We start from the raw sequence: 24,644 nt of genomic DNA on the forward strand, positions 1-24,644 counted from the left end.
GGGAAACAGCACTGCGGGGGAGAGGAGGCGACCCAAGGAGGAATTATAAAGGTTCTCGTTCTCCTTCATTCTCTTTTTTCCAATTCGGAGACTTGAGACTGAGCGCATCTTGGACAGTGCTAGAGGGTTCAAAAGATAACACCTTTAGGTACCAAAAAATAATTTTTAAAAAATCCACCAAGCCAGAAAGAGGTGAGGAGGCTGAGAGGTAGATCTGGAGGTACCTCTTTCCCCCCCCAAACCCTGATGATGGTGATTCGCTTTTGCTTCCTTTGAAATAGACTAACTGATCAGACTCCCCCAGGCCGGCAGGCATCAATGGCAGGAAAATAAATCATTCTGATGGTCAGGGAGAGAGAGGTTGGAGGGGGAGAAAAATCTACGTAGAAAACAAGAAAGGCCAACCAAGGAGCAAAGGCAGGACCCCATCTCTGAGGCCAGCGTCAAAGAGGGTTTGGGGTGGAAATTAGACATAAGTGGCCTATATCATTGACCAGCCCAGAGCATTGCCTTGCAGATAGAGATGCTATTTTGGAAAATGTGAGGTTTTTTAGTTTTCTTGCTTTTATTCCAAACAAAGCTCCAAAGGAAGTCTGGGCGCGATCAATCTTGCTCACCAAAAGCCTTGACAGCTTCTAGCCCTTAAGAACACATTTCAGCTTCCAGCTCCTTCCAAGATAAAATGTGGCCGAGCAAAGAGGAGAGCAGGAAATGCAAGTAAATAAGGAAAACTAGTCTTTTAAAAAATATATTTTGGCAGTGAAAAGGGTTATAGGGCTCCTTTTAGGAAGGGTGCTTTGCGAACCCTGGGATGGCAGCTTTTGGCATCTGCTTTTACCAGAAAATATTACAGGCTTAAGGGAACGGGGGCGGGGGGTGCAGAGAGGGAGCAGCGCTGCCCCCATATCTCTGAGGCTTTGTCAGGGGCTGCGTGGGTGAGAGCTTTCTGCTGCCTCAGCCGCCTTAATTCAAATACCATCTGGAAGAAAACCCTTTTCTTTGACCACTCAACACTGAAATCTTCCCCAAATCTATTACTTTAACTTATGAGATATTTTAATAAGGATTTCTTTTTAATATCTAGGAAACTGGGGGGTGAAGTCAATACTTTTTTCTTTGAAAGCCAAAATGAATGTCTTGACTGGTAAGATACGGGAAATCACATTAGAATCTCATTTTAAAATCTTAGCCCTGGGGGAAGGAGGAAGCCTCCAAACCATCCCTCCCTCAGCTAAAGAGTAGATTTCAGAAACGTGTTCAAATAGTGATATCCCTGAAGGATCTTCATCCTTAGGTGAATCTCTCCCCCAGCTGTTCCTTATTTTTCCAGGTAATTTTACACGTGTCTCTAAACTGATTACTTAAAAGAAGACTCCTGTATCTGCTTAGCGTGACCAAAAGGTGGAAGCTCTAGTCTTCAAAAAGCCTGGTTTTGCAGCCTCTGCATTTCTGAGGTGCGCCATATTTTGGCACAGAGGTTGAGGTGCGGAGAGGAAATCTATTTCTCCCATAGCCCAAACTCTTTAAAAAGGATATATATATATATCTCAACAGCCTTAGGACAGATATGGGGAAAGCGCCTCTGGGTGTGAGAGAAACACTGAGCTCTCCACAGCAGCCTGGCTTGGCATCCTCCGAGCCTTTTCCTTAAACCGTGAGGAGTTTCTCTAAAAGCAGCTCGTTGGGACCCAGCAGGTACCCAGAAATGGCTCCAGTGCCTGCTTCTAAGGATAATCTGAGGGAGCTTCACAGGGGGAAGATAAAGGCCATGATGATGGATATTTTGGATTGCAAACAAAATGGCGACATTTTCCACTTCTGCCTCTGAAAGATACAATCCAGGGAGAATAGGGATTTGTTTCTCACATCCGATGCTCCTGATCCCCAGACGAAAGCAGTTCCTCGCTTCTAGCTCTGAAGGGGGTGATGATGGGGATGCAGGTCTGAGGTTTGCATTTTCTGAATTCGATTCCTTTCTCGAGGAATCCTTAAATCTGAAGATGAAAATATTTCCCTTTACTGTGCCTTCTTTTGCCTCTACTAGCCAGTCAGTAAGCAGCCCTATCTTAAATCCAGGAGTGGAAATGTAATATTTAGCTCCTACAACATCAAATGAAAAAAGTATTTATAAAATTGCAGTTTTATTACAAAGATACCGATCTCCTTGCTCTCTCCCCCTCCCCCTGGGGCCATAAAAAGAAAGCTGGGTGGGGGAAGGAGAGGAAATAAATTCAGAGAATGCCAAATACTACATTCAGCAGGAAGCTAATGCTGGGATTCAGGCAGGGACTCTCCCCAGTTCAGTCCTCCGTTTGCTGGAGACCTGGGTGAGCCTCAGTCCCTTTCAAACTGTTTCGCTCCGCGTGCAGATTTTTGGAGCAATTCTTTCCTCCTGATGCGATGATAGACCGCGAAGCATCCCCAGAGGAGACCAGGAGTCTGATTGCTCCCGGAAAGTGCTCGGCATCCTCTGCGCGGCTGGCTAATACCGAGGTTTAGGCGTTAGTTGGTCCGCTTTGACCCGAGGAAGAGCGTGGAGCAGAAGACCGCCCTGCGTTATCCCCCGGCTGGGCCGCGGGGCACCTGTGCGCTCCCGCTGCGCCTTGGGCCGGGCTGTCTTTGTTTCTTGCGTGCACAGCACTCGGCAGCCCCTGCGCCCTCAGCCTGCCTCCGCAGCAGCTGGGAACCGGGCAGCCCAGCTGGCCCGCCGCACGGCGTTACCAGAGCTGCCGCAGCCGCCTGGAGCCCCAGCCGCCATCCTGAGAATTCGCCGAGCTTCCAGGCGAATAGCCTGGCCAGGCCCCATGCTGGAGCCCGAGGGCTGCTGCGTCCGGCCTGCTCTGCCGGCTCGCCTCGGCCTGAATTCCACGCAGACCCACGTCTTCGGCCAAAGAACCCCTTCTTAACACGGATATTATTCAGAATAAAAACTTTATTTCTTTTTCTCAGAATGTGAGCAGCAAGGAATGTAGAACTCTCAAAACAAATCTAGTATTTTTCGCGTTTACAGATTTTTTTTTTCAGTTTTGCCGGATGTTACAAACCTAAATCACTGTTTTCAAAAGCTGGATCTTCTCTGGTTTTATTGCATCATTACCGTTTAAAGGAATTATATTTCTCTTTCAAATAAAAAAAATTCTAAGTACGCCAATACACAATTGAACAAAAGGCCCAAGAACCCTTCTGAACCATCAGGGTACAGAATTCTTTAATATAAATACGAACGGATGGGGATAAATAATATTTAAAACTTAGATTATTCAATGCTTGCAAAAAAATATAAATAAATCTGACTGTTCACCAGCATACACACACGGAAAGACGTACACTTAGTCATCCTTGCACAGAGAGCCCCTGTTTCAAAGCGCCTTTGATTTTTTTCTCACTCTTTACAAGAAGTGCAATTAAAAAAAAATTTAAAATTAAAAAAAGTAATCGCTTCCCCTCGGGAGCCATAATGTAAGAACAAATTCACATTGAAAACTCGACTAGAAAATTTGTTCATATACCCTGTTTCTGATCAAAGAGTGGAGAAGGTAAAGGGTGCAGGGCCAGTGGCCTATCGAGGAGCAGGAAGAGATAAATATCGCTATGATACAGCCATTCCAGCAACCAAGATTGCTACGTCACATAAACTATAAAAACGCCTTACCAACGAGGGGTGAAACCGGGAAACGGAGTGCGGGGCGGAGAAGAGAGAAAAGGAAGGAAGGAAAGGGCAGGAAGAACCTAAAAAAAAAAAAAAAAAAAAAGCAACCAAAGAAAAAAGGTGGGTGGGGGGAGACTCTCCTGGCGCGTAGCCCCAAGCCCACCATCACAGGTGGGTGAGCTTGGGTGCTTCCTGAATTCTTCCCTGAGAAGGATGGTGGGCGGTAAGGTCCGTGTAGGTGGGGTGCGGCTCCCCAGGCCCCGGCCCGTGGTGGTGGCCGCTGCCCAGCGGCCCGGCGCCCCCATAGTCCATGGCGCCCGAGGCAGCGTGGGGGAGGTGAGTTAGACCAAAGAGGGCTGGCCCGGAGTTGCTCATGGGCTCCACATAGCTGCCCCCCACGAAGACGGGGCTTCCCTGTATGTGTGGGGTCCCATAGCTGCCGTTGCCCTGCAGGCCATGAGCGTGCGGGTCATAGTCGGGGGTGCCCCCTGTGCCCGCCCCTGCCGCCGTGTAGCGCTTCTGTGGGGGTGGCGGGGGTGCGCAGCTGGTCAGGGACGCAGGGTAGGAGGCGGGGGGCAGCCCGTAGGTACCCTGGGGGGGCTTGGAGAAGGGCGGGGGCGACTGGGGCTCATACGGGACGCTGTTGACCAGCGAATGCATAGAGTTCAGATAGCCACCGGCTCCGGGGGGCACGGGGCTGCGACTTGGAGACTGGCCCCCCGATGACGTTAGCATGCCCTTGCCCTTCTGATCCTTTTTGTACTTCATGCGACGATTCTGGAACCAGATCTTGATCTGGCGCTCAGTGAGGTTCAGCAGATTGGCCATCTCCACCCGGCGCGGCCGGCACAGGTAGCGGTTGAAGTGGAACTCTTTCTCCAGCTCCACCAGCTGCGCGCTCGTGTAGGCCGTGCGCGCGCGCTTGGACGAAGCCTGCCCCGGCGGGCTCTTGTCGCCAGCGCAGCTTTCGCCTGCGAGGACAGAGAGAGGAAGAGCGGCGTCAGGGGCTGCCGCGGCCCCGCCCAGCCCCTGACCCAGCCCGGCCCCTCCTTCCACCAGGCCCCAAAGGTTCCTGCATCCGTCAGGTCCCAGAGAGAAGTAGGAACTAGGTGCTATCCTCTCTCCTGGTGGGTAAAACAGTGATACTCCCTCATTCAGCCAAGGAGCAAATCACAGCCTTCTCAGGGGGGAAAGGACAGAGAAGTAGAACCCCCGGTTTGCCTTCCTGGTCTGGATTTTCTGTTTAGAGCTATTAGCCTTCTGACTCATTTACTGGTCCCTTTGGCCTATCGGACAACAGCCTCCCTGTGGGCCGGTCTCAGCATCTCCATTCTCTTCACAGTAACTGAAATGTGGGAAACCTAATGTACACACTCATTTCCCTCCCACACTGTCTGACAATAATTAGGCAGTAGCTTCAACTGGCCACTTTTTTCTCTCTACCCAGAGGAGATGGGCAGACTGGAAACCCCAAACTGGAAGGCCTTCTCTGCCCAAAGAAGAGATCCCATTGAAGGTATTTCTGGTGGGGAGGCCTAGGCCCTTCATGCTAGGTCCTATTCTTTAGGGTTCCCTATGTCATCAAGCAGCCAGCCCCAGTTTTTGTACACTAATCTTGTACCCTTCCGTCTTCCCTGGCCCCCCAGATCCTAGCTCTGGAAGTCCCAGATGCTCAGGCTCAGAGCAGGGCACTGGCAACTGGAGAAGGCAGGGGCAAAGGTAACCAAAATGCTAGGAAGCCTAAAGCCTGGGGCCTTTCCTCTACTGGAGCCTGCTTCCAGGAGGCCCATGTGGTTCCCATTAGGATGATAAGTCTGCATCCCCCTCCCCCAGGAGATCTTTGGCTACTTTCATTGTACTAAGTCTGAGTAGGGTCTTCCCAGAGGTAAGGCAGCCACTCCATCTGCTGGAGCAAAAATTGGCTCTGATTATAGGCAAAGCATTGATTCTGTCTTGGAGGGTGATTAGGCCTGTTTTTATTCTGCCACATTTCAGTAAGGGGAGGATGTCACTGTTTCATTAGAAGAGCTGTGCTAAAAAGATAGACAGTGGAGCTCAGGTTGTTTCTGCACAGAGGTCCTAACTCCAAGAGTGGAGCAAGAAGAGATTCCAACTGCACTAGACCCTACTTGCCCTTGGAGAAGTCCAGAGGGACTCCCAGCAGGTCTCTGGTGTTTTCCAGCCTACAGAGGCCTATCACCTCCCTAAGTTGCAAAGACTATGAAAACCTTTTTGGTGGGCAGTGGTGTGGGAGCAGTGAATTCCAGACATGCTCCATCGCTCCTAGGCTGTGCTGGATGTCGTGGGCAGTAGCTTGGGGACCAGGAGCCAGGCCAGAGGACCCTCTTCCAGAAGGCACTCCTTTACCTGAGCTGGAGCTGCTGGTTTTCTGCTTTGTGTTTTGTCGAGACTCTTTCATCCAGGGGAAGATTTGTTTGGCCACTGTGGGTGAGTTGAGCAGGGGGCTCTTGGCCGCGTTGGCAGGGGTAGGGTTGTTGCTGGCATTCTGAGGAGGGGAGACAGAAGAGGGAGGCGGGGGCGCGGCAGGGGTAGGTGCAGGGGGCTGAGGTGGGGGCTGAGGCGGCTGTGGGGCAGGGGGCGCGGCCTGGGGCGGCGGCGGGTGCAGGGGCGGCTCGCCCAGGCTTGGAGGCTGGCTAGGTGGGGCGCTCAGGGTGCGCAGGCACGCGTCACTCAGTTCATGTGCCTTGGGGTGGCCCCCGGCGCTGGAGGGAGACTGGAGGGAGCAGGCGGGTCGGTGGTACTCGCCGTCGGCGCCCAAAGCGGCGGACGCCGGGTACGGCTGCTGATTGGCATTATAAGCGAACCCGTTGGCTGCCTGGTAGGGGTAGCCACCGTAGATCGCCGAGCTGTCGTAGTAGGTCGCTTTTTGCATCGCGTTGTTTCACGATCTTGATCGCACACTTTGACAGGGGTTTGACACCCGTGAGGGCGCACATTGGCACGCCCCCGCGGTCACGTGACACTCCGCCGCCAATGGCCGCCCCGCGCAGACCTGGTGGGGCGAGAAGCGCAGCGCGGTGAGGGCTCCGCGCAAATCCATCTTACTCTCAATAGCTAAGTGACATGAAAGCCATAAAAGAAAAAGTGGTCAGCAATATTTAGCAGCACGACTTGGCCCCGGGCGCAGGGAGCCGCGCTATAAAAAACCGCTGGAATTTACTGGAAGCTACAAATATTTGCTTAACTTGCGTCTGGAGTTGGGGGATTTTCCGGGGAGAAGGAGAATGAGTGAGGGCTGCAAGCTGACTCTCAGGAGCCGGGGTCCAAAAGGAGAAAGGCTTGATAGGCTAGAAAGGAAAAAGGCTGGGATCTTTCTTTTCCAGGGAAGAAGAAACTTGGGGTGTCGCTTAGTTTCTGCTCCTTGGCCTCCTCCAGAGGGCCCAAGACTCCTCCACTCTGGGAATGTTGGGAAGGGAACGAGGAGGCAAAGGGGAGCTTGGGTCGCCAATGTTTTCTCCGCTTTAGGACTGATGTTTGCCAAAAGAGCCCTGAGATGGGGTAACTTCCCACCCAGCTCCTTCTTGGACCTTCCTGCTCCCAAGAGAGGTTTGCACAAAAAATTTCAGGCAATTTGCCCCATCCAACCATGCTGGATTTCAGAAGCTGAGCTTGTTAGAAAGTTAATCCACCTTGTTGGGGATATGACTCACCTCCTCCAAATGAACCCCTTGTGGCCAAGCCAAGGGGGGAGGGAAAACTTTGTGTGGAACACATTGCGTGTGTGTGTGTGTGTGTGTGTGTGTGTGTGTGTGTGTGTGTGTGTGTTTAGGGGGAGGGACCAACAGTAACACCCCACCCAGCAAGTCACAACTAAAATCCTGGAGAGTTCTTTACTCCTTTCCTCTCCCTGTTTCTCAGGCACTTCCCAGCAAGCCACCCCCACTTCTTTACTTCTTTCCCCCAGTTACAGAAGGTTCCCAGAACCTCCTGTCTTGGACTTTCTAAGGTGCTGTTATTCGGGGCAACTATCAAATTCTACCTGTTAAAACATGATGGATTAGAGGGGGGGAAAAAAAACCCTCCAGGAACCTGAAAAACCAGCGTTCATCTCCATGACCACAGCTTGAACTCTCCTTCCAACTTAACGATAATAGGTTCTGTCTTAGAAACTGCTATGTAATTTGATGTATGGGGGTCATTTGGCTCTGGACGAGGGATGGAAGCACAAGCCATAAAATCCTGCCAGAGTTTCCTGATCTTTGTGTGCTGTTGTTGTTGTTGATATTTTGTTACTTGGCCTATTTACCTGCTTCAGAAATACCAAGTAAAGGATAACCCTGAAAATCTAAAAAGCAGTTGAAAACCTCCTCAACCCTCTTTCATTTAGAAAGCAGTTTGCAAAAGTTAAATCTGTTTTCTTTTTGTTTTCAACCACTGCATGGTCAACCTCTAGTTCTCAGCACAGAAAAGTCCCATGTGAGTTTCAAATATTCACCCACACACACACTCAGACTCTTAGTCCCTCTGACCACTCAAGAAAATTATAACAAATTCAAAAGAAAATGGTTAACATTCAATCCAACTACGTATATTGAGTCCCAGAGTTATTCAAGTTTTCCAGGAATATTAGATGCTTTGTTAACTAGAAAAAAAAAGATAATGTATTGCATCTACCAGTAGATGATTATAATTCCATTGTTGATGATGGACTCCTCTAGATTTCATTATTAAGCCAACAATCTTACCAACATCTGCAAAACAGGCACAATTAATTTTCCAGAACCTCGATTAAAAATTACAGCATCCCTTATCCAGAGTTATTGTCAGTGATCATGAGCCCTGAAGCATTGTTTCTCTTTTGGAAATAGGAAGCTACACATACCATGGTTGAAAGTAAATAAAGGATAAAGTAAAACTTAAAACTGAATAGCAATTTAATGTATCTGTTTCCTTTTCTTTTACTGAAAACAGTTCCTATTACATTTGGCAGTGTCAATGTCTGCCATTATAAATTTTTTAGATACCAGGCTTGTGTAAAATAAAATGTCAGGTTAAGAAAATTAGGCACTCGAACAGCAAGATATTAGATAAAATTAAGCTGATTTTGCACATGCAATATTTCTAGTGACTTGCTAATCCATTATCACATGTTATACCAGCCTGCTACTTAGTTAAGCCTTTTTATCAAGTTGTTCATTGTCTTACAAAATAACAAAAATATCTTTGAAAATCAAAGAGCATACAACAGCCCCCGTAAACTTAAAATATAAATTCGATTCTGGGATCCCACCAAAATCCTTCCTATTGTTTGAGGTCAGCAGACCACCACCTTGGAGCTCATACATTCCCCCACCCCAACCCAGCCCCCAAAGTTTGCAACCTAGTAAAGAAGTTGGAGATTTGCCAGCCAGGAAACTTTGCTCTGTACCGCCAAGCAAGGGCTGGGGATGAGGGGAGATTCCTCCACAAAGATCTGTTTCTGGACAATAATCCCCAGGTGCAAGAGCCGAAAGAGAGTTGAAGAGGCTAAATTGAGTGCAAGAAGCAAGCCCTATTGTCTCTCTGAAAGATGTGCCCAAATTCAACCTCCGTCCTTCAGACATCGCTCCCTCTTCCCATTCCCTACTCTTTCTTAGCCTTCCCTCACCCGAAATCTGAGCGGGTTCGTCGGATAGGAGCCCCGAGTCCCCTGCCCACCTCTGCTTCCCTCTGCAACCCAGAAAAGTTAAGGCTGGGCTAGGGGAGAGGCAAGAGGTGGGGGCGGGGATGGGAAAGCGGCCTGAACTCGAAGTGTAAGGGTATCAGTCACTGCCGGGAAGGAAGCTCCGGCTTGTGAACTCTTCTTGAACCGAGATTTAAGTCTGCAGCCATAAATCACCGAGACGTAAACTCCGCCATTCAGCGCCGGGAGCGGCCCGTTGCGGCCCTGCTTACCTTAACTTCTGACGAGCGCCGCGAGCGCAGGCTCGGGCTCAGGCTCGGACACGGGCTCTGGCCCCCGGCCTGGCTTGGCGGCCCGGCCGGGTCCCCTCGGCGCGGGATGGGCACGGACCCTCAGCATCAGCCGAGATGGCAGGCGGGCTGGAGACCCCGAGGCCCGGTCACCGCCGCGCAGAGCGTGGCCGCCTCGCTGCTCCAGCACGGCTCGCCCAGGGCCGACTGGGGCGGCTTGGACCCCCCTCCAACCCACCCCACCCACCCACCCCTCCCCCACACCCCCGCCCCCTGCCCTTCCCGAGGGCAGCAGCCGCGGCCCGGAGATAAGCGCTAGTGCGGCGCCGGGCTCTGCCTGGGCTAGTGGCACCGACTTGGGTATGTTTCTTATGAATATTACACGCGGAGCAGCGTCTGGTCCGGGGGTGCGGTGGGGGGTGTTGGGGCGGGCGGGAGGGGAGACCAAGGCGGCTGGGGAAGCGCGAGCTGGTGTGGGGGATGGGGCTGAGGCGAGGGGAGGGACTGGAGGGAGAAGGGGAGCTCGGCGGTGGCGGGAGGAGGGCAGCCTCCCCCCACCCCCCAACGCCCTCCCTCTCCTGCTCCCAGGCGTCACGAAAGTCCAGGAAAATTATGCTAATGAGGACAAACGGCTCTCACAAAGGGGCTCTCTTGCTGGGCTCTATTTCTTAGGAATTCGTTTGAGAAACTTCGTATTCCTCTGCCCTGGACACTTCCAACTGTGGGGTGAGGGGAAAGAGAACCAAGAAAAGTGAGTTTCCCAGACTTTGCCCAGTTTACTTCACCTGCAACTCCCAAACAGATCTTTGGGTGGGGGTGTGGGGAGCTGGGATAAGGCTTTTCTCTAGAGACCCTCAAGAGCCAACTGGGCTCTCTTTGGTTAAATTTTTAGGCAGAAACTGCTGACATCCTAGCAGCCAGGAGAAAAATGTCCTGGGAGAGACAGGTACTTGTTCCAGCAGTGAAATGGGACGCTCTGGGCTCAGGTACAAACAAGGGTGTTTAGAAACGCGGATCTCCAGGGCTCATGTGCCCATTTCAGAGTGCAGACACGCAGCTCACCCACAGGGAAGACAGAGAAAGCTCTGACCCCAACAGAAACCGACATCATACACACACACACACACACACACACACACGCAGGGCAGAGGAGCATGTGGTTTCTCAAACGGATTCCTAAAACATATATATATATATATATATATATATATATATATATATATATATACATATTTTCCTCATTAGTGGGATGGAGTAACGCTGAGCTGGGCAAAAGAAAGGTCCGAATTTGCCTGGTAATATTGCCACAACTTGAAAGTGGATGATTTTCCTCCTAAAGCCTCCTTTGCTCCCAGCTTCAGAAGCAAACTCTGCAAGGGTTATGAGTGTGGCAAAAAGAGAGAAATGGAGATTTCTCTCTTTTGCTGCAATCCCAAGGCGTCAACGGCGGGTCCTTCTCAAAGGAAGGTGTTAAAAATATAAGTAGCATGTTTAAACTGTCAAGGAGCCAAAGTGTCACCTTAGAGCAAAAACAAAGCCAGGGGAAAAGGGAGAAATCAAAAAGCACTCCGGGCCAGGGTGGCCTCATGCATACCAATGGTTTTTGTCATTTATGGCTGGGCAAGATTTATGACTCGGCGCTCCAAAGCTGTAAACAGAGCACAAAACAGCAAACACTTGCTCCTTATGGCATATTGCAGAGCAACTTGAAAGGGGGAGCTGGCCGCGTAGGAGGTGAGAGCCAGCCGCAAAAATCCGTTCGGCGGCATTTTCTCTTCAAACCCGCCCGGTCGGATGTGGCATTTGAAGAAAGAAGGCGTGGGTCAATAATCAACCCGCACTTTCTCCTCCAAACTGCTGACGCGACTCTCACCGCCTTCTCAGCTAAGCCAGCTGCCGGGAAGGCCAGCTCTCCGTAAGAACCTGCCAGGGGAAGGGATTCTCTGGGCCAAGGGGACCGAGCATACCTTTCCACTGGCGCCAAGACCCTGCCGGGCAAAACGCGGGGACCGGACCTGAGGAGCCGTGGGAGCCCAGGGAGATCTGGGGCGGGAGCTTCGTTCCGGCCAGGGCCTCTATCCGCCCCGATACGTGGCTCCTGGGCCGCGGGCCTCAGCGGGCAGAAGTGGGGCTCCGACCTCAAGATGAAGGTCCGGCGTCCTGGCACGCAGATGGTCGGTGCCCCAGCCTCAAGCCGCTCTGCTGAAATCCAAAGGACTGGCTTTGGAGCAAGCGTAGGCGAGATTATTTTAAAATAATAATTTATGCTGGCGGAAGGTTTTTATTTGTTGGTTTGCTATTGGTGTTTTGTTTTTTAAGCGAAAATGCCGATTGTTGATTTCCACCTCCAGAAATTACCAGCCGCCGCCGCTGCGCCCTTTATAGACAAATCCCACAGCAGTTCACCCGGCTCCCCCAAAACCGCAGAGCTTTTCTTTACTGAGAGGACCCCTTGGTTCCACCAATTCCCCCAAATCCCCGTGGCTCCCGATCTCTCATCCAGGGGGACTAGAAGAAAAGATTTTCTCAGCACTAGAAGAATACTTGGAGCAGCAAAGGTGCCCGTGGTGCCTTTCTACCATTCAAGGGGTGTCCTCCTGAAGGCGTCTGAGAGGGCCTCTGGCGGTTCCAAGGCTGTGCAGCCGGGGAGGAAGGTGAGGAATATCGTGGGTAAGAAGAGGCACCAAAATCACAGAATAGAGAGGAAAATTATTGAGGAAATGTACTTGCCTGTGAGGGTGAAGCTGGCATTTCGAGGTAGAAGGGAACTAGCCTTTTTTGATATCTAATAGTTTAGCATTATACATAATGGACTCACTTTAGCACTTTCATGGGAGGAAAAACCAATCTGAGCTCTATAAATGTGGCTCTTGGCTTCTCACTGTACATGCTTTTATGTAGAACCAGAGTCCATCCTTAGATATTTATTCAGCTTGCTGGCACTGAAGCAACAATAAAAAGATGCCTCTAACAAACCTCTATTCCCTCTCTCATTCTTTCTAGCAAAACTATATTATTTATGAGTTTTTAACTGGGTCAAAAATACGCCAGAACTAGGTCATAAATCATATGAAATGCTGACAAGTAATTGAACAGCAATTAAAGCTTACATTTTATTTCCAAGGGGTGTTTTAGAGCACTTGAAAGGGCCTCAGTTAAACACTCGGTTACTGCCGAGGCCGGCACTGGGGAGGGCAGAAGGGCCCTTTCGTTCTGGGGTAGTAAATCCCACTCAAGTAGGGGATGCCTGATTTGATTTTTTTTAACGTACAGAAAGAAATAATCTATATTTTAAGAAGTGAAAGGGGCACATCCGACCTCTGACTCCTTATAAGCATCCCTTTCCCTACTGCAAGGAGCATAATAGAGTTTCCTGCACCTTTCCAGGGAGTTTCCACCCTTCCCAGGAGTGTGGGGTCCCCAAAGCCCAATTAGCTGGGGCTTTCCCAATAATCTGGAAACATGCAGTTTAACTTTCATCTGCCTCCACCCTGGCTACAGCTCTGTTTTGGAGGCTCTGAAGCTGGAGAGATGTCTGCCTCTGCTTCCTGAGGACTCTTGTCTCTGGACTTCCCTCCAACCCAGGGCCCACTGGCCAGTTCTGGTACTCTCCAAGCCAGCTGGGGGTATACAAGGAATGCCCAGACCAGGCGCACTGATGAAGTCCAAACCTAATCCTGGCTCCCTCCTTCCTCTGTCTCCCGAATGTTAGAATAAGGAGCCCCTGGGCATCCAGCATGCTCACCCCACCCCAAGGCTCTCCTAGGTCTGAGCTGTCTTTCTTCAACCCTCTGGGGCAGAGGGTGCTCAGGGAAACAATGGCGGGCCCTCCGGTTCAGATCCTTGGGTCTGGCTTCTTGGGTCCGGCTTGTGGGGAAGCATGCTCTGCAATCTGGCACTAAACAAAGTGCCTGGAAGCATCATCAATAAAATGGCAGCGCATCTGCACATTTCCCTCATCGATTTCCCTCTTCCAGCTGCTCCGGCTGCTCAGGTCAGCCCCTAATCCTCCATCCCCTGCCTGAAAACACCGCCATCCTGGGAGAGATTCCCCTTCTCACCCACCCATCCCCCACCCCTCCCAGGCAGTCTAGCCCTGCAAGCCGGTCCACCTCCTCCTGCACCTGGCTTCTGGACCCTCTTTCCGCCTGGGGATCAGCTCCTGAGACTCCAGCCCTGCCCTGCTGCAGTGGACAAAGCCACCCTTGCACTGGGGGCCACTGGGCCCACCTAGGAGACCCCTAGTGCCCCCTGCTTTACACCCCCAACACTTTCCAGGGAATTAAATTCAGAATCTGAGGCGCTACTGGGAATCTTTCAAATGGTTTCGGTTCTAAAAGAGAAACAAAGGAAGAGAGAGGCTGAGGGTCCTGTCCATGAGCCAGGGTCTCCTCGCCTGACCTTTGTCTCTCACAGCCATAACTCACTCTAGATATGAACAATCGGCGGAAATACCTTAAAATAAATTCCATCCTCCTGGTATAGCCTCGACTTCCATCGGCTAGCTCGCCCAGAACCGCTCCATGAGTGCTGAAAACTGCAATCGGCTCAGAGAGCGCTCTCCGGAGAAGGGGAAGGAGAAGGAGGAGGTGGGTGCGTGGGGGTTGGGGGAAAGCTCTGGCTCTGTAGAGAATCTAGAAAACGTAATCACAGGCGAAGCCTGTCTGGGTCTCCGCTCCAAATGCCACAATAATGCGCTGTATTATGTGCTCACGTGGTCATACGTCAACTTAAATCCTTTTATTTGAAATAGGGAACCACTGAAGGAACTAGGTTTCCAAACAGAATATTTAGCTTTGGGGGAGGGTAGGTGGGGAACCTTGACCAGTAGTTTTGAGTTTAAGAGTTCTGTCTAAGCAATAGGATGCTTGGAGCCATCCTCCCATGAATGCCATATAAGACATACAAGCTTATCTCCACTTATATTTCTTTACACACCCTCCAAACACAAGGGTTACAGCAATGCTATTCACATTTTTAGAATCCATTTAACTTTCCTTACAGCCTCCCACCCACGGACAAGCTGGATCCTGCACACCCATGCACCCCAGTCTCCTCTGGCCCACAGGCCAGTATATCAAAAGGCAAGGGGCAGGCCCAGAAATAACTGGCCTGGACAGCAGACTTCCTCACAGCCTGCCATTGTATGGAGTTTGCTAACACCCACACCATACACCACAGATGCTAGAAAAACCAAAAAGGCACATAATTACCTGACAAAAGGTTAAAGCATCTCCTCCAAGTCCAGTTGGTTTTGTTCAATGGGAGCCCACTAGGAAAGATGTGCTTGGCTATAGAGTGGTGGGTCCAGGTTTTGCAAAATCTAGAGAAACCTAGTGCCCTGACTAAACTTGCACTTAAGCATTTCCTCAGTGCACAACTGAGTGATACATGGAATTATAGGTTTCTAAACATGAAAAATATCAGAGGAAATGATCTAATTGCTCTACAAGAGACCCCCCCAAAAAAAAAATAAGAAAAAAAAGAAAAAGAATCAACCTTCACTGGAGTGCCTTAAGTTAACAAGGCAATCTGGGACCCTCTCCACAGGCAGGTCTGTCCACCCACTTTTCCAAGACAATTCTGTGTCCCCAGCAAATTCTCTCCCCACCCCCACACAAGTTCCTGTAGAGATATCAACTCAAAGATGAGAAAGAGCCCCCTTCAGAACTCTCAAAATAATCTTGAGCAGAAAACCAGTAGAGAACCAACTGTGCTCAGGAAGAACCTAACTGAAACAAATAAGCTGCTCCCACCCCTGGTTCCACCCCTACTCTTGCCTTCTGCCTGGTGACATTGCCCACTAATTTCAACATTGTACCCTCTCATGAGCTGTCTAAAAATCTTCTCTTTTCTGGTCTTAGTTTCTGAACTTCTGAGAGTGCTCTGAGGCTAGTGAGATCCGCAGGCCATATTCTTTCGTTCCTGGAGAATGGGTCTTCAGCTGGCTATGCCTGAGTGTGAGGACTCACTTATAGCAGCTGCAGGAGGCTGTGCATGATTCCTCCCCTTCACTCCTCCCCTGCAGAGGAACAGAAGGGGTCTGATGAAAATGTAAGGCCTTTCATAAGAGAACTTGGTCATGGGTTGTCCAAATCAGAAAGGCAATAAAAGAAGAGACCTAATACCCTGGAAGCAAGTCCTGGCCTAAGCTGGTGACAATATTTCAGTAAGGTTCAATCTGTGGTGTAGCTGGAAGAGAACCTCCATGTGAACTTTTCCAGCTCCTATCTAAGTTACAAGTTGGAAAGTAAGAACTCCAAGTGAAAACCTGCCTCTCTCAGATTTGGGGGATAGAGGACAGGAGTAGAAGCTGGTTTCCAAAAAGCATTCTCCTGACCCCCAAGAACTCACTCCTCTCATTCTTACTGCTGCCTCCCTCATACCCCTCACCAATCATTCACATTGAGCTCTCCAGATACCCTAGAAAGGGACCTGGAGGTATTGCTGGCAAATTCCTCCCTACCCCCAAGTTTCTGAAGAGACATCAACTCAAAGATGAGAAGGGGCCCCCTTCAAAACTCTTGGAACAGTCGAGCAAATGAAAACTCTTAAAGCCATAAATTGTCCAGGTGCAGTGGCTCATGCCTGTAATCCCAGCACTTTGGGAGGCTGACGTGGGTGGATCATGAGGTCAGCAGTTCGAGACCAGCCTGAACAACATGGTGCAACCCCGTCTGTACTAAAAATACAAAAATTAGCCAGGCATGGTGGTGCATGCCTGTAATCCCAGCTAGTCGGGAGGCTGAGGCAGGAAAATCACTTGAAACCAGAAGGCAGAGGTTGCAGTGAGCTGAGATCGTACCACTGCACTCCAGCCAGGGACAGAGCGCGACTCCGTCAAAAAAAAAAAAAAAAGAAAAAAAGAAAAGAAAAGCAATAAATCAATGAAATAAGTCATTGGTACTGCTTCAGAGAAATGCGTTAACGCCAGCAAAGCTCAGAGGCATCTCAGCTCCAGCCTGGGGCCTCCGAACCGCTGCTAACATCCCAGTTAATGCTCCAACTGCTGTTTAACAATTAACATTAATGACTTGGGGTGGGATGGGTGATTTGGTGGGATGAGAAGGGAAAAATCTGAAAAGTCAAAAGACATTTAACTTTTGAGGTTAAAAAACAGCTTCTCTATGAGAGATCTTGGCCTGGGCAGCCTATCTGGGGAACCAGCAGCTGACAGTCCTCCTTTGCCACTCTGCAATCCACTTTCCTGGAGCAAAGCTACGGGCCTTTTAAAAACCCAGCTGCCAGTCCCTCTTCACTCACTTCACCGGCCTCCAACTTGGCCTGCGCTGGGACTGATACTGTGGTCCTGGTCACCAGAGCCAAAACAGGGGGAAAGCTGGCTTGGAAAAAGCAGGCAACCAAGGGTACACACCGTTAGCCAATATTTGCAAGGCTGTTGGCAGATTAGATATATCTGTACTCAAACACTGCAATCTGATTTCTCTGTCAAAAGTACACTTAACATTTTTGTCCCATTACTTAAATCTAGTGGATTTTCTACTCAGCATCAGGTAAGGCTCTCTTAGCCCACTGTGTGTGTGTGTGTGTGTGTGTGTGTGTGTGTGTGTGTGTGTGTATGTGTGTGTGTGTTTGTGTATGTATGTGTGGATGATAGATTCTTATTTAACATGAGATATTTCCTGTGGGTGCAAGTGCAGTAGAAATGGGCCAAGTTCTCTGGACACGTGTGGATGTGTATATTGTGTTATACACAAGGCCCCAAATTCCTGCAACTATTTATACATGCAATTGTTCTGTTGTTTGCTGAGATGGAAATCATATACACAGAGTTACAAATTCCTGAAATGTTCCATCTATATTTGATATAAACAGACATACAGTAGCTGAGAAAGTAATGCAGCTTGACTATTGCTCTGTTTACCTACTACTGGAAAAAATAATTGTATCCAGAACACCATATCAGCCTTATAGCACGACTGAATATCATGTTGCAATTAATTAACAACCTGATATCTATTTGGGAGCAAATTTAAGGGAAGACTGGAGGCCTAGGAAATAGAATACAAAATCTCAAAACTTTTTAAAAAGAAGTAATTCCTGAAAGAACAAAGCAAACTCATTCCTTCATACCATGCTTCTGAAAGCTATTCCAGCAGCCCCTCCCCCAAACAGGCATGTAATTTATGGATCTTTTACAAGGTAATAAACCACAGTAATTACCTCCCTGCATCCCAAACTAAGAGGACAAATTAAGTCAGAACTTGAAAATAATTTAAAAGAGTTTTCCCTTGTTTCAAATAGGAAAAGGAAACGCCAAGACATAGAAAACCACGCTTTTCCCGTAGGAAGAACCGATGATGAGCCCTGATGAAAGAAGGAAGAAGACCCGCTGTCTGCGAAGGCCTAAAGGTTAGAAATACAGCAATTTTTCTCATGCCGAAGGAAAGGCAAAATGGTCTAAGAAACTGCAAGGCAGTGATACAAGTTTTCCTCAACAGCGAGCTGGGACTGGCGACAATTTCTTAACTCACAGCCTCCGCAGTCGCCTTAGTCGACAAAGAGAGCAGCCCACGCAGCGGCCGCAGCGCCCGTGCCCGTGGCCTTTACTTGCTTTTGCCCTGAAGTTCAGTGTAGTGGTTTGTTTGGGGCTTGCAGGAAGAAACAAACACACTCCCTCTGACTCTCCACAACCCATCTTTGCCTTCTGCAACCGCTTCTCCTGCCCATCGCTGGTTTTGGGGTAGGCTCTTTGTCTGCCTGAGGCCCCGCACTCGCAGGGCAAGAAGCTTAAAGGAATCCAACTCCAAACTCCTCCGAAGTTAAATATTGACCAGAACCTCTTTCAACAGGCCGCGGTTGCCAGGAAACGTGGAGGGCCAACTCCTCCCAACCGCCCTGGTGCAAAGTCCCACGCGGCGAAGAGTTTTGGAGCAGCGCTTACCTAGAAAGATGTTTAAATTCTGAACCAGGAATTGTTTCCAACTCCAGGCGCTCAGGGAATCGCCTTTTCCGGTGTCCAGGCGCTCTGCAGACAAATAAACAGCAGAAGGTGAATGGCGGCTGCGAGGGAAGGGAGTTGGAGGCCCGGAGTGGGAAGCGAGGCTCATGCGGGCGCCAGGGTGGCCCTGCGGGTGACGCGAACACCAAGGAGTCGCCAGGGCACTCGTCCGTGTGGCGCACTCATTGCTCGAAATGTTCCAGTCTACAAATGGCCCGAAGATGGTGATTTATTTTTGTAAAATAAATACATACTCCATCTCCACACCCATACTTTCTCCTTTTTCTTTCTTTTTTTTGGGGGGGGAGTGGGGAAGGAAAGAAAATGAAGCAAACAGAGGAAGCTGAGAAGGTGGAAGTGGCTTTGCTGGTGGTGTGGGCTGCTTTCAGAGAGCTCTCTCCTCAGGCACCACAACTTGGAGAATGTGAATGCTTGCTTTATTTTCCTTTCCTAACAAAAGGAAGCCTTGTCTGGGAGCATTCAATCACGGACTCTCCTGAAACCTCACTAATATGTGTTCATTTCTGTAGGCGCGAAATCAGACCCGGGTTCAGTCCACTGGCCAGAGGCAGTCTTGGGAGGATTTGTGTTCTGGTTTATTCAACTCTGGGTGCGTTCCTTTTAGGTCCTAGCGGGCTGGCGGGGCTACCGCAGCACCTAGTCCCTCAGAGCAGGCCAGCTAAGGCTGCTGGAAACTGAGAGGGACGCCGGCTGGTACAATACCTGCTCAGGGGCCCTGCTCCTGCCTGGCCTTGCGCAGCAGCCACAAGCCGATCTGATGCCTTGATTCTGCTCAAATCTCGTCCCTCACAGTATTTGCAACCCTCTCTTGCCCTCTAACCAGCAAATGGTCACCGAGCCGGCAGTCAGCTTTCTGGGAGTGGGAGACGATGGGGAACGGGCAAAGAATCGTCCGCTCGCCGGACCCTGGCTTGGAGAAGTTCTGCGCTCCGCTGGGACTCTGAGGGCCCTTTGCGTCTACAGACCTATCCCTGCCCCGACTACCCCTTCACTCAGACCCAGGTAACCTCTTACCCCAGCCTGCCCCAAACCAGCCCTCCGCTGTCTGTCTGCCTTCACGCAATTCTGTAGATAGCGCTAAGAGGGAATATCAAATAGCTGAGGAGTCCCCTGACCCCTGGCTTCGGAGCCCCCTAGGACGTTGAACAAGTGGCCGCACACCGGTAGCTACGCTCTGCCACAATTCGACCCGTAGCCCCCACAAACCAAAGGAAAAGGACCCAGGATCCACGCTGCGCCCCCTTTCTCTTGTTCAAACTTGCTTTCTGTGTCCCCAAAGGGAGTGCCCCCTGGTCTTGGGGCTCCTGGCATGACCATGAGCAAGGTGGACTCAGCCATCCTGCACTTTGCCTCTCAATTTCATTCCAGAAAGATCCGCTATGCCGCCACCCACCACTCCCCTGCGTGACACTTAGGAGTATGTAATTATTATGGTTGTTATTATTTTTGCTGTTTCCTTATCTCTAATATTCATGGCTGCTGTACCCCATAAATCGTTCAGACTAATGAGTCACAGAGAGATGCTGCCCAGGTCTCTCACTTTACAATGGCTGCCGCCGCCGCCGTGGCCTCTCTCTCCGCGTTTTTGGCGCTCGCTTGCTCCCTCGCTCGTCCGGCGCGGGTGATTTATGAACGCCGGGAAAATTGAACAAAGCCGCGCGCCCGTCCTGTGGTATCTCTGCAGCCTTCCCGAGCGTGAATCAGAACATTACCAACTGTCTGCGCATCCGTCCCACTTCATCACCTAAGCCAGGATGTGACCGCAGAAAACCCAAGCCCGAACTCACGTTTCCCCGGACGCGGCGCGCTCCCTGGACTCGCAGAAACCCTGCGGAAAAGGCCCCAAGATCTGGCGAGGGCCTGCCAGCTCCGTCCTCCCTGCCGAGGGCTCTCTCCTGCCTTCCTGAAGGAGTTAAAAGCTTTTGGAGATAAATCTGAGGGTGTGTGTTTTTAAAAATCAAATGGTAAGTTGGAATCTCACTTCTGAGAGATTCATTCCTAGTGAGGCCCTGACGACTCCGATCCATTCCTGACGATCTGCATTAATTATTTAATGAGTCACGTGACCTCAAAGATTACAATTTCAATATCTCCCTTGAACAGGCGCTACACCTTTATCAGCTGCAACCAGGGTCCTTTTTTTGGCTCTGCAGGCCTCCGGGGCACATTCATCCTTGCCCTGGTCTGAGGCAAGCGACCACCATGGAAATAGCAGGGCAAGCATGACAGAATTAGTCATCCTGGGATTATGACTGTTGTGGATAGTGGGGAGTCCACTGCTCTCCGAGATGCCCTGACATCTGTCCCCTCCTGAGCCCAGTGGCCAGTCCACCTGTCTGAGCTCTATGACTAGGGTGGCTTGGTTACAAAATCTCCCCAAGCAGCTTTGATGGCCCATGAGGCAAGAACCCATCCTTCTTCTCTGGCTGTACACACCTGTGACCGTCCAGGTCAAGTGTAAGCTTAGATGCATACCTCCATTCCTGGCAGAATATCTTCCTAAGAGGAAAGATGTCTGTGCTCTTATTGCTCTCTAGAGTGAGACTAAAGGTTGCATTCCACCCTCGTACTCATTAACATAAGGAACGGTGGAGGGAGGATCATTCGGCTGCCTCAGTTTTCTCATCTGTAAATTAAGAAGATTGAACCAAAATAGCCTCCAGGTCTCCTTCACTTTGGACAGTCTTTCAATCTGGGATCTCTTTCAGCCCCAGGAAACAATCCCAGAGAAAGTAGGGCTGGCTTGAAAGGGAAGGGGTTGCCCCATGATTTTGGAGTCTTCAGAAGAGGTGCCAGAGTTCTGTAAGTTGCAGCCTAGAGGGTTTCAAGACAGCCACAGCAGCCTCCCTCATACCATCAAGGGAACAGAACACACATCTCTTCCTCCTATTGTTTCCAGCCCTTGTGTTTCTTTGAAACACGAAGCAGAATTATTCTTGGGACTGTGTATAACATAGCGAAGGGGCAACACAGCAGCAGTTGAGAAAGGTGAGCCTGTGTTCTGCTATACAAGACTGTGTTTAGGGATGCAGAGACCAAGGGAGTGCCAAGGACAGCCTACTGCCTGCACAGAACCCACTCATTCAGAGGGGAAGCCCCAGGCTTTTTTGCTACATTGATTCTTTGGGTTTTTCTTCTCTTTCATTCTAAAGAGTCATTGATCTGTTTCTATGTAGGAACTGCTAGAGGGAAGGCAACAGTGAGGAGAGCAGAGTTTGGAAGCTTAGGGGAACAGGGGGACAGAGGAAAGATGGTGATATCCACCCCACCCCACCCCATGGGGAGGAGGCTGAGATATAGGGGAATGGGGCCCGCTGGGACAACTGGGTATGAAGTCAGAGATGCTATGCGAAGGGACTTCCCTCCTCCCCCATCTATCTAGGTAATCTTCCCATGGCTCCATCCTGGGTATTAAGTACTCTACTATGCCTGTCACAGTTGAATTCCTGCTGTAATAAAACACCGGGTATATCATAGATTTCAGCAAAACTAGGGAAGGAAGCCTGCAAAGTGCCATTTTTCTTCAAGGGAGAGAGTGTTAAGTACTTAATTCAAACTGTGACCATTAAAGTGTCTCCTATCCAATTTAGGTCGATTTCAGATGTTAACAAAACTTTTGTCTCCGGAGTCATGCACAACTTGGCTCTGTGACTAAAGCAGATGAGTGTGTATTGGAGGGAGGAGGAAAGAGAGAAAAGGAGAGTATGTGTAAGGCTCATTTTGGTAAAATTATAGCGCTTACACAAAATACTGTCTTTAAAGGTCAAGGATTTGAGGGGCCAGTAGGGTTTGCTTAAAAAAAAAAAAAACAATTAATGAGATAGAAAATTTGTCCTCTCGGTGAACTCTTATGGTTGCCCTAGCAAAGGGCAGACAATGCATGATTTTGAAGCACAAAGTGGGATTTTCTAATCTCTTATAACAAGCGCCCTTAAAGGCCAATTTGAAGCAGGCAAAACAACACTTAAGAAATGGCAATCATTTGGATCATTTTCTATAATCTGGGTTTTGTAAAACTCACCAATACCTTAATAATCAATACAGTTGAGACAAAAATGCCATCTTGTCCTGGAATATCAGAAAAATGATCTCAATCCTCTCTCTTCCCTTTCTGGATAGACTTATAAGTGCAAGTGAAAGAAAGTCACCCCTTTGATCCTCATACAACTGCCTGCAGCATGAAGCTAATGAATATTCCCATACCCCTCTTTTCCCACAAAGGAGAAATATAAGAATTTACCTTAAATGATGATAGTCTGCCATTTGAGATTTTGCAGCTTGACACTCAATTTCCACTGAGAGTCTAGGCATTTATTTTTTTAGCAGACAGCCAAGATGCTGTGTCCTTGCCTGAGACCACATTATTTGCAAGAAGATCCCTCTCTCCTCCACAGACTTTTCCCAGAGAATGCCTTTCAGAATTGCTGTTGAATTACAAAGAAGTATTTATTGTTTGAGGTGATTAATGATTCCTGGGAAAATTGCTATTTTCAGCGTGATTTAATTTTGTTTTACAAGTGTGTGTAGTAGGGGGAGGGTTAATAAGTTTCAGCAGCAGTTGCATTGCCTCCAGAAATCCCTGGCACCCGTTCACACCTTATAAAATGCACTTTATGCCAGGTTTATCCTGATTTGGGAAGGTAAGTGTGTATTTGATTGCTCCCGAATTTTCTTGGCTCTTCAGAGACTGGTATCTATCACTTTCCTCTCAAATCTGATTTGTAGGTATAGAACGGATCGCCCTTGTTTGTATCACACACAGGGCAGCAGGGGTGAAAGGGGTACCAGCTCTGACACTGGCTAAAGGGTTTTGCCACTAATGAGAGAAATGTGTTTAAAAATTCTCTGATATTGCAGAGGCAGGTGAGCACTTACTCCCATCTATGCTAAAATTACTACATTACTTAAAAGTTGCACTTTTTCAAGGCCAGGTGACAGTTCTAATATTCTGGGGCTAGTGTGCACAGGTTTTTGTGGTCTTATTGTAGGGAACTCCCTGCAGTAAGCATCAAATCTAAATCAGTAAACAAATACTAGGGTTATAGAGATCGAGAAGTGGGTTTTGATTTTCAGCCTTTTGGATCTAGATCTCTGGAATCGAGCAGAAAAATCACAAAGCATTTGAGGAAAGTGACCCAGTTTGGCTATTTTCCAGCAGTAAACTCTCCCAGGTCTACTTTGCATGGGGTGAACTTTAGGGGTATATTATGCTTTTTCTTTCCTCAGAAGAGACATTGGAGAGTGTACTTGTAAAATTCAGTTTATTTGAAAGCTCTTTCTTCAAAAAAGAGAAACAAACAAGCAAACAAACAAAAATTCCCAGTCTGTAGTTAGTGAAGAGAACCTTAAGAACAGCCAGGAAACAAAAACTAATCTCAACCCTTTGCACAAACTATTTTTTATCTCCTGGGAAACAGGCAGATTAAGTGTGAAGGTGCAACAAATACCAAAGAGACCACTTCTTTCCAAGTGTGCTCAGAGTTCAGTGTGTAGAACAGCTGCAGAAACTCCTGGGCCCACAGCACTGCATGGTTTCAACTTTCATTGCAGGGAAGGACACGTTTCTATGCCTTACAGAGACTTGAAGCCTGAAAGCCTGGCCAAGTTTGGGAAGAAGAGGAGCCCTCTCAGAGCTCAAGAGCCTTCCTGCTCTTTGGAACTTTTCCACAGTAGGCCAAGCTTGACAAGAGTTCAGCTCAAGTTGAACATACATACACACACTCTCACACACAAATTATGTGAGCCGTCAGAATCCAAGTGAATCCAGCTCAAGCTATCTACAAGGTTTTTACATGCAAGGTCAAGTATCTCAATCCAGAGGACTTTTGTTTTCTTAATGAAAAGCTTAGAAAACACATGAATCTTAGATTTTTAATGTTTTTTAAATGGAGTTTATTCTTAGCACATGGCTTTCTATGTAGCCACATCACAATTTGTACAGTTCCACATAAGTCTAAATGCACTCCCCTCTCCCCAAAGACCGTGCCCCAGAAGGGGACAACAGTATCTCTGTAACAGTGTCTTAAATAAATGCAAGTAAGAAAAACTAACATGTCACACCTACCATCAAGGTCTACACATCTTAAGAATTAAATAATC

General features: G+C 49.0%; 1 protein-coding gene across 2 annotated transcripts; it reads right to left on the reverse strand.

Annotated features, from left to right (window-relative positions):
* Positions 1-2,874: 2,874 nt before the first annotated feature.
* On the reverse strand, positions 2,875-22,969 carry HOXA3 (homeobox A3). Of its 2 annotated transcripts, XM_019031663.3 has the most exons (4): positions 22,786-22,969; positions 18,468-18,551; positions 6,017-6,662; positions 2,875-4,620 (listed from the first exon to the last, which is right to left on the reverse strand). In XM_019031663.3, exons 3-4 carry the CDS (start codon positions 6,540-6,542, stop codon positions 3,815-3,817), a joined length of 1,332 nt encoding a protein of 443 aa, XP_018887208.1. In that variant the 5' UTR covers positions 6,543-6,662; positions 18,468-18,551; positions 22,786-22,969; the 3' UTR covers positions 2,875-3,814. The 2 variants fall into 2 exon arrangements, with proteins under 2 accessions (XP_018887208.1, XP_055202881.1); XM_055346906.2 differs by lacking the exons at positions 18,468-18,551; positions 22,786-22,969 and adding an exon at positions 14,018-14,292.
* Positions 22,970-24,644: the final 1,675 nt, after the last annotated feature.

The sequence above is a fragment of the Gorilla gorilla genome, chromosome 6 (assembly GCF_029281585.2).
Source record: "Gorilla gorilla gorilla isolate KB3781 chromosome 6, NHGRI_mGorGor1-v2.1_pri, whole genome shotgun sequence".
Lineage (NCBI taxonomy): Eukaryota > Metazoa > Chordata > Mammalia > Primates > Hominidae > Gorilla > Gorilla gorilla.